General features: G+C 39.6%; 1 protein-coding gene and 1 non-coding gene across 6 annotated transcripts in view; both read left to right on the forward strand.

The window, feature by feature from the left end:
• The window catches only part of by (focal adhesion protein tensin), a 272729-nt gene that overhangs the window by 254626 nt on the left and 3438 nt on the right, over positions 1–14665 (forward strand). For all 5 annotated transcript variants that reach the window (XM_080282141.1, XM_080282143.1, XM_080282144.1 and 2 more), the window contains 3 exons: positions 2013–2236; positions 3419–3640; positions 8091–8520. In XM_080282141.1, the coding sequence (XP_080138267.1) occupies positions 2013–2236; positions 3419–3640; positions 8091–8520 (876 nt within the window). The remainder of the gene's footprint in view (positions 1–2012; positions 2237–3418; positions 3641–8090; positions 8521–14665) is intronic.
• LOC145412292 (5S ribosomal RNA) lies at positions 5402–5520 on the forward strand. Its single transcript, XR_013899554.1, has one exon. It is a non-coding gene; the product is annotated as a 5S ribosomal RNA (ribosomal RNA).

Raw genomic sequence — 14665 nt, forward strand, 5'->3', positions numbered from 1 at the left:
ATACTTGGGGTTTCAGTCTCTTGGGATTTATCTTGGAAAGATCATATTACATCACTTGTAAAATCTGCTTCCAAAAGATTAGGTGTGCTAAGCCGACTTCATACCTTCTTTACCCCTGACAGTTGTTGACTTTATACAAAGGTTTTATTTGCCCCTGTGTAGAGTACAACTTTCATGTGTGGGATGGCTCCCCATATACAGCTTTTCTCAACAAGGTGGGGCCAAAGACTTTTTGTCTCATTAACTCCCCTTCTCTTACTGGCTCCCTTCAACCTATGTCTCTTCACTGCACCGTTGCATCTCTATCTCGTTTCTGTTGGTACATCAATGGTCACTGTTCCTCTGAACTATCTGCTTACGTCCCTCCACCTCTGTGATGGGTGCATAGCACCTGTCTAGCAACAAATTCTCATAACTTTTCTGTCCAACTCTCTAATGCAAGAGGCGGTGGCTGAATCGGTAGAGAGGCGGCCTGCTGTCCTGATGGACCCAGGTTCGAATCCTGGCTGGGGCAGGGAACAGTTTAAGGATTTGAATTTCATAATAGCAGACTTTCCTGATCTACCAGATGACCCGCCGACATGTCATAAAAGTACCCCTGCTAATACCAATATGACAGTCCTGTATGAGACAGCCCTAGCATGTATTCAATATGGACGGTGGGTGTTAGCACCAAAGTGGTGACATGTAGAGAGGTGTATGGTATGTAGGAGGACTACTGGGCCTTGAGAACAGGCTGTGAAGCCTATGCCCAGAGTCAGACACACATTAAAAAAAAAAAAAAAAAACTCCCAGCCCTTCATTTATGCAGCAGGTCAACTCTGGAACTGTCTCCCTCTGTCTGTAATTCCTACTTCCTATTATCTCCAGTCTTTCAAACGCAGTGTGTCCAGGCATCTCGAAATGAACGGATCTTGAATTTAGCTCTCTGTTGTATTGTTTTTGTTTTTTGCTTGGAAGGAATGGTTTGTGGGCTCCTTGCCTTTGGTTCCTTTTTCCTTGGATTGAAAAAAATATATACACATTTTACACATTTCTTATTGTTACAGCATTTATTGTTGTACCATATCCAATATCCGATGTTTAAATCATCAAGTAATTAAGAATATTTTGACTCACTTGGTTGCACCAGACTTTTATACAATTTGTTGGACTGTGTAGGTACTGTAGTGTGATGTATTAAGAATAAACTTCAGTATAATGCAATCACATTTATGTCAGATTGGTACAGTACACTTATCAGACTATAACATCTCCCACTTAATTCAGTACAGTTAGGTTTCAGTATATAAGAAGGTCCTGTTGAAACAGCATTTGCTGTACTGTAAATGATTTAGCTAAGAAAAAAATGACAGATGTATGAGAGAAAAATCAAGTACTGTACCAGTAATTAACTAACTTTGTTTTGTAAAAGTTAGATTGATAAATTTATAATAGTGAATGTTGATGTGATGTATATCTGTAGTTCCAGCTCGTGTTAACTGAGCACAAAATTTCACTTTGTCATATTTCAAAAAATTATGAATATTCAGTACAGTCATAAGGAAAATTTATTACCCTCATGAAATATACGGAAAAGAATAGATATGCATCACTTCAAAGAATATAACTGAAAAACTTTTTGTGGCCTCAGTATTAAAGATAATTTTGTTGCAAAATGAACATTTGTCTTCTACTTCACCTCTTACTCCATGTACAGCGTTGTATTATGACCTTCAGAACATCACCCTACTGTGAACTGTACAGTGAATCAGTTTGATTAGTTATTTTGAGTTTGAACTCTGCAACAACAAAATTTTTTAAATTTGCCTCTTTAGACTTTTGTGCTCTTGGTAAATTACACTGAGCTTTAATTGCCTTGCTGTACAATCTTATTATGTACTGAATCATGCAGTAGTACCCAGTGAAAAAGCTACCCTTTACTTGTAGTTTGTTTATTGTCACTACATATTTTTTTCTCTGATTTTTCTTAATAATGCACACTGGTATTAAGCACCCCATTTCACCCTCAGCCGTGAGCTTGGTGGAGTACGCAGCCCATCCCCAGCTACTTCCCAGGTTGGACGGCAGGAAGTCAATGGTCATTCCAGCCCTGCCCCCTCCCTTTACCATGGCCAATCCCGCCGCTCCTCCCTAACTTCTCTGACTGAGAGTGCAGAGGTTATTTCATCACATCCTAAATTTGTAAAGGATATTTCCAAATTCTGGTACAAGCCCACCATCACCAGGGATGAAGGTGAGTGTTGGTTCTTTTCATTTAATGTTTCAGTAATATGAATAATACCTTGAATCTGGTGATACCTTTTGTCAATTTATTCTTGCTATTTCCATACAGTTTTACTTATCGTTGGAAGGGTCTTTCATACTGAAGGGGTTAAAGAAGGCAAACATAACCTCTTCAATTCAAAGGGTCCTGAATAAAGTTGTTTGGGGTAGGAAGATTACAATTAAAAATATGTCGTTGAAGTGAAGGAGTTAATGGCATTTGCATGTGTGCATGTGTTCATACCTGTAATATACCATCACCTTCAGGATGAAATGCTATGTTCATACCTGTAATATACCATCACCTTCAGGATGAAATGCTATGTTCATACCTGTAATATACCATCACCTTCAGGATGAAATGCTATGTTCATACCTGTAATATACCATCACCTTCAGGATGAAATGCCATGTAAGTTTAAGTCAGCTTTTGTGAAATATGTAAAATGCATGTAAAGATTACTGTCTCAATTTCTTTTTTTAATGATATATATAAAACCAAATACTTTCTCTTGGGACAGTTGGTGAGGTTCAGAAGGATTTACAATGGATTAGGAAATGTTCAAAGGGCTTTAGGGTGACTTTTTTTTTTTATTCTGACTCTTGTAGTCATGCTTGCTGAAGGGAGGACTGAGAGTAATGTTCTTGTTTTTTCCTTTACTTTTTTTTTTTTTTACAAGGATGGTTTGGTCACTCTATACTATTGCAGATCTGATGGGTGGTAAACCCATGTTGAGTCAGAACTGACTGTAGTGCCTGTATTATTACTGACATAGTACAGTATTTGGATTGCAACATACGGTATGAAAGTACATTTCATTGGAACAGATATGCTCCCATGAATAAGTGATTCCCCAATATAGTATAAAACTGAACAAGAATATGCTCATGCCACTTATTTATATACAGGTGGGCCTCATTATATCTCAGGACTGTGGTCCAAACTGTAACATTTTCCATTTGTATGATACTGTAAATTGAGTGAACAGGCAGATCTGCTCTGTGGGTGCAGTATCAATGAAACTTTAAGTAGCCATGTAATTTACTGAGGAACTAACAGCAGAAAATAATATGGAAGTGACATCATATAGCAAGACTTTGCTGCTCTGATTGTATTCATCACTCAATTAAAGTCAAATCTTCCCCTTCACAGCCATCTCCATGCTGAGAGAGAAACCACCAGGAACATTTGTGGTCCGTGACTCCAACTCCTTCCCAGGTGCATTTGGATTAGCTCTCAAAGTGTCCACACCTCCCCCCAATGTGGCCAGCAAGAGCACCAGTGATCCAGCCAGTGAACTTGTTCGACATTTCCTGATTGAGCCTACTTCACGTGGAGTCAGACTCAAGGGATGCCCTAATGAGCCAGTGTTTGGTGAGTAAATTTTCTTAGGACAAAAATACATTTGTCTGATATGGTATTATTAGTTTGGTTACCCTTTTTATTAATGTATTTGTGTACCATGCTTATTTGTCAGTATTTCCAAGATCTTATTACAGTATCTTGAAAATCTTGACAGATTCCACAACACCCCTGTTGCCTGATGGAGTTACGTCATGGAAAGTTGATTGGATAATGATTTATCAGTTACCGGGATGATCATACCGCGTTCAGTGGGGTTATGTTTGAGACTATTGGGTACCCACCCAATATTGAGAGAGAGAAAAAAAAACAAATCATACTCTTAGACTGGTTCCTTGACCTCTTCTAATGTCTTATCTGACAACTTTCCTTCACTGTATCAATATGATAAAATGACTGATAAGAGATATAGAGTAGAGTTAAGACAATGAAGTCCCAAAACAAGTGCAACTCATTTGCTGGGTCCCGGCTGAGTTGTCATCATGGGTCCATCCCCATTCCCTCAGGCTTGTGAACAGGTGGTGTCCTTGGGCACTAACTTATCACTCCATCTCCTTCATCACTGGGTCCCTAGCCTTTGTGATCCTCTTAGTACTGAGGGAGGATGCCTGTTGCCCTACAGCTAGCATGTCAGTAGACCTCTTGATGATGACAGAGATGGCTGATTGGAATATTTGCAGTGTGTCAGCAGTGCTACTAGTACCCAGGCTGCCTTGATGCTGCCTCACAATATCCAGCTTCTCTCCAAGGGTGGCATTCTTTCATGGGAATTTCATCCTCTTTTTGCCAGGAACAGAGTCCTGAGCACCATGCTTTACACTAGGAGTAGCACCTCAGCCAGGCATTATCACTGACTTTCAGTCATTTCACAAAACTGTAAATCACACCCACCCATTATAGCATCAGAATTTTAGTAACCAAATCACTGTGCATTGAGTGTTCTGCCTTCATATTAATAATAGTCTGAACCCAGAACTATTAATTACTGATAACTCTTGTGTCATAACCAGGTCACACCTGATGCAGGTAATTGGTACAGTTTTCTTGCAAAATATTTCTGTTATTTTCGCACATGCATATCTACCCAATGTAAAGCATTATTAGCACTTTCTGCAGCTTCAACCCAGTTGCAGATGTTGTCAGCACAGTGCCTACTATAAAGCCTTTCAGTAATTCTATATCAGTTCATTATTACCTATTGTTACATAAATTCATATGAATTAAGAAAGTGCTGCAAGGTACTGATAACATGCCCGTGTTCATATTTTCTTTTTTTACCACTTTGTCATACTTTACCCTTGTATTGAATCATTACCTTCTGTAATCCTTACTTATTTCCCTGCTCAGTCATGCAACTTAACTTTATTTCTTCACCTAGCAGGTTTTTTTTCTATTAAATTGCTCACAGACCTTGCACTTATGCGACACAGAGGGCCATATTCTCTTGGGATTAGGAGATTTTCTAGAACCTTATCACTAGTTATTTATTTTCTGTATTACACATTAATATTCCTTTGCATTTCAATTATGTCCTTTTATTATTGACACAGCTGACACACATATGATCAGTAAAACACCTGTCGGCGAGATACGAGCCAGGCCATTTAAATCCGAAAGCACTGAAATGTCACCTTACACCCCGAAGATACCTAGAGTACAGTTAAACCTTGGTATGACGGACTTCAGTAGACCGGAATTCACATTTATCGGAATCGAGGAGCTATCAGATTAAATTCCTATATATTGGAATGTGTCCAATAAAGCCAGAAGCATGCCATCGGCCATACCACGTTGAATACACCGCTTCCCGTCTGATCAGCGAAGTTAAGCAACGTTGGGTCTGATTAGTACTTGGATGGGTGACCGCCTGGGAACACCAGATGCTGTTGGCATCCCTAAGTGTCAAGTGGGGTTGGTGGAGGATTAGTGCCCCTCCCTGTAAAACAATTAACTCTAAGCCCTTGGCCACCCCGTTTGGGATACATGGCATCTGGCAATGAATGAATGAATGATTCCAGACTGCCTGACCACTTCAGCTATGTTCACCACAATAAGGTAAATAAAAGACATGTTTTTCGGTGTACAGTACAGTATTGTTATATATATTATACCATTTGATAAATGTACTGAAATGTACTGTAGTGAAGGTATAACACAGTACAGTACCATGTTGGAAGTGAAAATAGTTTAAAAACCGTTCATGTGATCCAGACTAATGTCTGATATATCGGAAAAAGTCCAGGTTAGCAGGGGGAAGTCTGGATGTCGCTTTTATTGGAATTTCGCATTTTTCGGAGTGGTTTGGACCCCAATTAGTTCATTATAGTGAGGTCTTACTGTATATTGATGGCTGTATACATACCAGGTTTCTTGCCTTTACAACAAACTGTCTGTCCTGTGGCTGTTTTGAAGATTTTTGACATGCTGCACATGGCACCTGTTTACACTGCCGGGGTATGATGAAACCTGTCAAAGACAAATCTTAAAGAATTGGGCTATCATACGATGCAAACCACGCAGTAATCAGCATTGCGGTTGCTGAGATAGAAACTTCTCAGAAGTGTCACAGTCGGGCTAGATCGGGCTACTCATATATGAGAAAATTCCACTACCTGACAAGAGACTTACGAGGGTTTCACCGTTGCTCATAATGAAATGTAGTACTGCTGTGCCGTATGCATAAATAAACTGGTAAGGAGGATGTATAAGGGAGCCTTCTTAACCAACAAGATTATCTTTAAGTTTTCCTTGCTTTGACCCCTTCAGTATATGAGGATACAGTATATCATAATTTTATTCTGTCTAGTACCACACAGTTTCATAGTAAAGAAGTCCTCAGGCTGTGGGGATTAAGTTCAGTGTAATTATTCTGTTTACACTCTGAACTTCATCAGGTACATTTCAACACTGACAGGTAGGAGTAACATTCCCTCCATTCATTAGCAATGCTATCATCTTTGTGTAATTTACATCATACATATATGTTAATTCCCTGGTACCCTTATTACTTTTATCAGAAATTTTGTTTATCCTTTACCTAACTACTGATCACTTAAAATCCTCTTTTCATTGTTAGCACTCTTATTTCATGGCTTATTGCTCAACATCTTGATATTCCTTCATCTCTCATCTTTGCATTCACCCTGCCAATTAAATTGTATTCTTATGATCAGCATTATTGTATTTTCATATTCATTCTTGATTATTTTTCATTGCTGTACCATGTAGCCTTAGTCTAATTTTGAGTTACTTTGCTGAACATAGTGTATTATATTTCCCCACCTTAGCTAGTAACAGGGTGAAAAACACAAAATGTCCTATTTCCATGTTTTCACATCTTCAAGAGAGCTTATTATTCCCTGAAGCTGTGAGTATGCAAAAGTGCTTGGGACATGTCATGTTTACTTTTTCCTTGTGGTTATCAGCATATTTGTGAATCATGTGAACCAGGTGATTTATTTGTGTATATACGATGTACAGTACACTCAATCCTCGTAAATCGCATGTTCATAAATCACGGATTCGTAAATCACGGCTAGGTGGCCATCAGACTGCCAGCAACCTTAAATCACTGTTAAGTCACGAAAATCGCGCATCTAGGCACCCAAGTGGGCCTTTTCCGTGGAGAACCGTAAACCACGGCATTCAAACTGAAAATCACGACCCAACAACCAATCACCGCGCGTCCCTGGTGGCATATGTGCATACTAATGCCACCATGTTGTTGTTCTTGTCCCTCCAGTCTGCCCATTACAAACCGTCGCCATGGAGTATGAGAGTTATCTGCCTTTTTTGTGCAACTTCCTCTCGCCTCCTACCTGCCATGGTCCCTCCTGACCCCCCGATGAAGCGCTCTAAGCAGTATGGCATCAAGAAGCTGTCACAGTTGTTGTACAGTCAACATTTGAAGCTCATTCATCGTGTTGAGAGGGGAGAGAAGTTTTCAAAACTGGTGAAAGAGTTTGGGAAGAACAAGTGCTGAGAGATTCTAAGTGCTTCTCAACACCACCCCACTCCATTCACTTAAGCAGTTTCGTCATAGGATTAAGGTGAGATCCCTTCACATAAATTATTTCTATTTAATACATGCACTGAATATTCCTAAATTTGTATGTTTGTGTTTGATGGTGCCTAGATAGGTGTAGGTAGGGTGCTGTGGGGCCGGGTTGGCCAAAGTCCAGACCCAAATTTATTTTTCACATAAGAGTTATTCTTCATAAATCACGGAATTCATAATTCATGGCAGTGATCCAGACCCAAATTGCCGCAATTTACGAGGATTGAGTGTATATAAAGCAGTAATAACCAATCCCATATTACCTGTTTTTAGCCGAAGGAGGACCTGAAGTATAGCTCCAAGATTCCACTGTAATAAATCTGTATAATTTTAGCGAACTTTGAACACATTGAGCTCATATACATTCTTGTTTTCAGTAAACATATAATGTGTGCTTCTTTGCAGGGTCACTATCAGCACTGGTGTACCAACATTCTATTACACCTCTGGCTCTGCCATGCCGTCTTGTACTGCCAGAGCGTGATCCAATAGGTACAACGGAAACCCCAGATGCAGCATCCAGCAGTGGTAGCAGCACACAGTTACTACAACAGGGAGCTGCTTGCAATGTCATGTACCTTCACACTGCTGACACTGAGAGTCTGACTGGTCCACAGGCAGTCAAACGTGCAGTAAGCCTTACCCTTGCCACAAAAACCACACCCACTGTCGTCCATTTTAAGGTGTCTGCTCAGGGCATCACTTTAACTGACAATGAGCGTAAACTGTTCTTCCGTCGTCATTACCCTGTTAACACCATATCTCATTGTGGCCTTGACCCAGATGACCGCCGTTGGACACACAAAGCTGAAGATGGCAGTATTCTTGGCTCTCTGTAAGTTACATTGTCTTTACACACTTATGTTTGTTTACTTATCATGCTTTTTGTTAAATTTTTAGCAGTTTTTCTTTCACCCACAGTTGGAGGCAATATTCTGATATAATTTATTAAAGAAGAAAAAAAAAAAAGCACAGTTAGCCCATACAAAGCTGTATTATTAAAAACAATTTCTGGCTGGATTTTTACACACACACTTGTAGAGTGAGAGCGATTGTTATATTTTGAGTGGTATGGGTATGTCTGTCTTTGTGTGTGTGTGTGTGTGTGTGTGTGTGCGCATATTTACCTAGTTGTATTTACCTAGTTGTGATATACAGGAAATGAGCTACTTTCATGGGGTCCCATCTCTGTTTCTCAGTAAGTCAAATTTTGCTTTCAACTTGTTCAAGGTTTTAGACTGGACAATCTCTTTATCCAGGCTATTTCACAGTTCTGTGCATCTATCTGGAAAACTGTATTTCTTGATATCCTTCAGGCAACTTGGCTTTTTCATTTGCATCCCGTGTCCTCTTGTTACTCTACCATCCCATACAAACAGATCTTCTGTGTTAATTTTTTCCACTCCCATCATGGCCCTGAACACTGCAATCCTGTCTCCCTTCTCTCTCCTTTCTTCTAAGGTAGGCAGATCTAGCTTTTCCAGCCATTCACTGTACAACAGACCTACCAGGCAAGGGACCATCTTGGTTGCTGTTCGTTGTATTCTCTCGGTCTTTTGTTATATCTTTCTTTTTATGTGGGGACCACACTACTGCTGCATATTCTAACCTGGGGCGGATCATGGCCACTATCAATTTTTTCATCATCTCCTCATCCATATAATGAAATGCTACTCTTATGTTAGTCAGGAGTTTATAAGTCTCTCTAACTATCTTATCAGTGTGCTTTTCAGGTGACAAACTATCTTGGACCAGCTCTCCCAAGTCTTTCTCTTCTCTCATTTTAGTGATTAATTCATTACCCAACAAATAATTCAGTGATGGCCTCCTGGTACTTTTACCCATTTCCAATATTTTACATTTCTTTACATTAAATTTCATTTCCCACATCCAGCTCCAATCATGTATCCTATCCAGATCCTCCTGCAGCATTTTACAATCCTCCTCAACCTCTACCTTCCTCAAGATCTTTACATCATCAGCAAACAGACTTGCATAACTGTTCACTCCATCTACCATATCATTTACGTAAATCAGGAACATTACTGGCGCCAACACCGAGCCTTGGGGAACTCCACTTGTTACTTCCCTCCATCCAGACATCCTATCCTTTATTACTGTCCTCATTTGTCTGTCTCTTAAAAAGTCATCCATTCCAGGAGTTTCCCCTTCAGTCCTCCTGTATATTCTATTTTCCACATTAGTCTCTTATGAGGTACCTTGTCAAAGACCTTCTCTAAGTCTCTAAGTGTGTGTGTGTGTGTGTGTGTGTGTGTGTGTAATTCACCGGGTCGGTCAGGATCACTTGATGGTCGTGATCGTCAGCTTTTACCCTCCCGGAAGGGAGCTGAGAGCTCATATAGTCCGATCTAAGGGCAAGGCTGTGATCTTCACACATGCACACACCCGTCCCCTTGCTCTAGGGGGACAGTAACCACCCACTTCGTCAGTGAAACTTTTCGCAACCTGAGCGAGGCGCGAACTCCCATCCACCAGTTGGCAAGCGGGAACATTACCACTGCACCAGCGAGCGTGTGTGTGTGTGTGTGTGTGTGTGTGTGCATGCGTGCATGTATGTACGTGCGTGCATGCGTGTGTGCGTGCGTGTGTGTGTGTGTGTATTTACCTATTTGTATTTACCTATTTGTAGTATACAGGAATTGAGCAATGCTCGTGTTGTCCTGTCTCCATATCCACATTTATCAAGTCTACCTTTACACACATGAATGTTTTTCTCATGCACCACCTCTTTGTCTAAGTCGTTCCAAATATTTAAGAATATACCTAATTGTGATATACACGGAATGTACTATGCTCGTGGGTTTCCGTCGCTGTTTCTCAATAAGTCGAATTTAACTTTAAACTCGTTTATGTTTTTAGACTGGACGATCTCTTTGTCCAGGCTATTCCATAAGTCTATACTTCTGTAAGGAAAGCTATATTTCTTGATATCCTTCAAGCAGCTTGACTTTTTCAATTTCATTCCATGTCCTCTTGTTGCTCTCTTATCCCATACAAACAGATCTTCTTTGTCAATTTTATCTACTCCCACCATGGTCCTGAACACATCAAACATGTCTCCCCTCTTTCTCCTTTCCTCTAACGAAGGCAAATCCAGTTTTTCCAGCCTCTCTCTGTATGACAGGTCTGTCAGACTGGGGACCATCTTGGTTGCTGTTCTTTGTATTCTCTCAATCTTGTTTATATCTTTCTTTTTGTGTGGGGACCACACTACCGCTACATATTCTAACCTGGGGCGGATCATGGCCACTATCAATTTTTTCATCATTTCCTCATCCATATAATGAAATGCTACTCTTATGTTAGTCAAGAGCTTATAAGTCTCTCCAACTATCTTGTTAATGTGCTTTTCTGGTGACAAACTATCTTGGACCAGCACTCCCAAATCTTTCTCTTCTCTCCTTTTTGTGATTAATTCATTACCCAAAAAATAATTCAGTGATGGTCTCCTGGTACTTTTACCCATTTCCAATATTTTACATTTCTTTACATTAAATTTCATTTCCACGTCCGGCTCCAATTGTGTATCCTATCCAAATCCTCCTGCAGTATTTTACAATCCTCCTCAACCTCTATCTTCCTCAAGATCTTTACATCATCAGCAAACAGACTCGCATAACTGTTCACTCCATCTACCATATCATTTACATAAATCAGGAACATTACTGGGCGCCAACACTGAGCCTTGAGGGACTCCACTTGTTACTTCCCTCCATCCAGACATCTTTTCCTTTATTACTGTCCTCATTTGTCTGTCTCTCAAAAAGTCTCCTCATCCATTCCAGAAGTTTCCCCTTTAGTCCTCCTATATATTCTAGTTTCCACATTAGTCTCTTATGAGGTACCTTGTCAAAGGCCTTCTCTAAGTCTAAGTACACACAATCCACCCAACCATCTCTCTCCTGTACCACATCAATCGCTCTTGAGTAAAAGCTCAACAAGTTTGAAACACATGACCTTCCACTTCTGAATCCAAACTGACATTCAGCCAAAATATTCATCTCTTCCAGATATTTTATCCATCTGTCTTTCAGGATTCTCTCACACAATTTTGCGACCATGCTGGTTAGAGACACTGGTCTATAATTCAGGGGTTCTTCCCTGTTTCCTCCCTTGTAAATTGGTACCACATTTGCCCTCTTCCATTCTTTTGGCACTTTCCCCTCTTCCAGTGAGCATACAATTAAGCTGTGAATTTTATCCGCCAGTTGTTCTCTGCATTCCTTCAGTACCCAATTAGAAATTCCATCAGGTCCTGGGGCTTTCCTTACATCTTGAGTTTCCAGTAATTTATACACTTCCTGCACCTCCACTTTTATATCTTTCATCACCGGAACATTTCTAATCACTCCCTCCCCTTCCACAAGCTCCTTTTCTTTAGTGAAAACTGACTGGAAACGTTTGTTCATTATTTCTGCTTGCATTGCCGCATCATTAAAGACCTCTCCATCTACTTTCAGCTTGGTGATTCCTTCCTTTTGTTTCAGTTTGCCATTAACAAATCTATAAAACAGTTTGGGTTCATCCTTGCATTTGTCAATTATACCTTTTTCAAAATTCCTTTCTTCTTCCCTACGTATTCTTGTGTATTCGTTTCTTGTTCTTTTATATTCTTCCTTTGTTCTGTCGTTACCTCTCTTTCTCCAATTGATCCACGCCTTATCTCTCTCTTTTTTGGCTATCATACACCTTCTATTAAACCACTCCTTTTTCCTGTTTTCTTTCCTCTTACTCTTGGTACAAATTTTTCCACTCCCAAATTATAGAGGTCTAGAAAGATATCCCACTTCCTCTGTATCTCTCTTGTTTCTCTGAATTTTCTCCAATCCGCATTTTCAAAAAAGTTTCTCAATCCTGTAAAATTTGCTTTGCCAAAGTTGTATCTTCCCTGTCTATGAAGCTCGTCTCTTGGCTCGACGTTTCCTATTAACATCTGGAACTCAGTGACCACGTGATCACTTTTTCCCAAAGGACAGAGATATTCCAATGATTCTATTACATCAGGTTCTTTGGTGAACAGTAAATCTAACCTTGCTGGTGTGTCCTCACCTCGAAACCGTGTCTCTTCTTTGACCCACTGCGTCATCACATTATTCATTATTATATTTAATAACATAGTACCCCACGAATCCTCGCCGCCTCCCGAGTACCATTCCTCCCAGTTCACCTCTTTACAATTAAAGTCACCCACCAAAATTATATTATTGCTTTTCTCAATTATTTTTTGCAAGTAGCTAGCCATATCTGACAACATCTCATGGTATTCGTCATCCTTCCATGCTCTCGTCTTTGGGGAACATACACTATCGCCATATCTCTCTTAACATTCTCTCCAGTTTCTAATTTCATATATATCACTTCAGCCCTGCCTTCTCCCATTTCCACAGTATCTACATTTATGTTGTTCTTCACTGCTATCATCACTCCTCCTCCCTTTTTTTCTTTTCTGTCTTTTCTCCACAGTTTGTATTTACCATCTCCCAAATGAACATCAATATCTTCTCTTAATTTGGTCTCTACAAAGCACATGACATCAGGTTCATGCTCTCTCAAGAAATCATTAATTTCGATCCTTGTCGATATGAAACCATCAACATTAGTATATATCACCTTCAAATTATTTTTGACATTATTAATACCCTCTTCTCTCCTACTCTCTGTCCGTACCACTTCCTCCAACTTCTGATCTTTCACAACCATCCCCCCTAATTTCCTTCACTTCTATTTCCTTAAATACCATTTCCTTACTTTCATATCCAATACTCTCCAAAAAAAAGTATTACGTTCTTCCTCTGTCCTCTTATCATTTTTTTTTTCCTTTACTTCTTCCTTTAATGATTTTAAAGCTTCTCTTTCTTCTTCATTCAGATCTTTTCTTATTATAATATTTTCCATCCTCGCCTCTTTGCTTAATTTCCAGGTCACTTTAAGTATCTCATTTATTACACTTTCTGATGTAAACTTGACTCTCATTGGTCTTGTTTCCCCTTTCTTATAATGCCCTATCCTCCTTACTTCCTCAATTTCATTTACCAACTTGTTTCCTTCGAGGTCAATCTTGCCTAATATTCCTCTTACCATGTTCGTGTCTCTCTCGAGTCTTGCGAACCTAACCTTTTCTTCCTCTTCCCTGTTTCCAAATACTACCACACATCTGTTCCTTTCTACCGTTTCTCTCACTATTTTCTCTTTTTTCTTCAGTATTTTCACTACATTTTCTTCCATTTCTTTCTTGTTCATTTCCCTTTCTTCCTGGATGATCTCTCTTAAGCTGACCACTTCTTTCTGTTCTTCCTCTACGTGTGCCCACTTTGCCTTGTGTTCTTCTAGTACATTACTCACCTTCTCCGTTTTATTAGTACTCTCTTCAAGTTTCCTCCTCAGTTCAACATTCTCCCTCTTCAAATTCTTAATCTCTTCATTGGCTGTTTCGTTGGACTGGATTAGACTCTGTATGGTGGTTTCCGTATTTCCTGACACATCCTTTATCACTAGATTCTCTACTTTTTCGAGGTTCACTAATCCTCATAATTAATGTTTTCACTAGGTCCATGACATTAGTATTAGCATCAAATCCTTGAAATTCCATTCCCTCATTGTTTACATTTTCAGCCATCTTTAACGTACCGATCAAGTACCTAAACAGCTGTTACCAATAAGCCACAAACATTCATGTATACTATTGCCAACAAATCTTTACGTTTTTGGTAGTCTACCAACTTTCATTATTTTAAATTTAAAGAAAGACCCTAGGAGACAGGACAGACAAAATTCCTGAAACTACTCAAGGTCAGGAGCGATGCCAGGGACGTCCTCTCTCTCCGGCTGTTCGTGTGTGTGTGTGTGTGTGTTTTAGCAAAGTAATTCAAACAATTTTTAAATGATTTTAACCAAACTTTATTATAGGGTTGAGGGACAGCAATTTAGTAACCCTGTTGTTTTTAAGAGAGGTCAGGATT

The sequence above is a fragment of the Coenobita brevimanus genome, chromosome 92 (genome assembly GCF_032717465.1).
Source record: "Coenobita brevimanus isolate Jiangsu-jjx chromosome 92, ASM3271746v2, whole genome shotgun sequence".
NCBI lineage: Eukaryota > Metazoa > Arthropoda > Malacostraca > Decapoda > Coenobitidae > Coenobita > Coenobita brevimanus.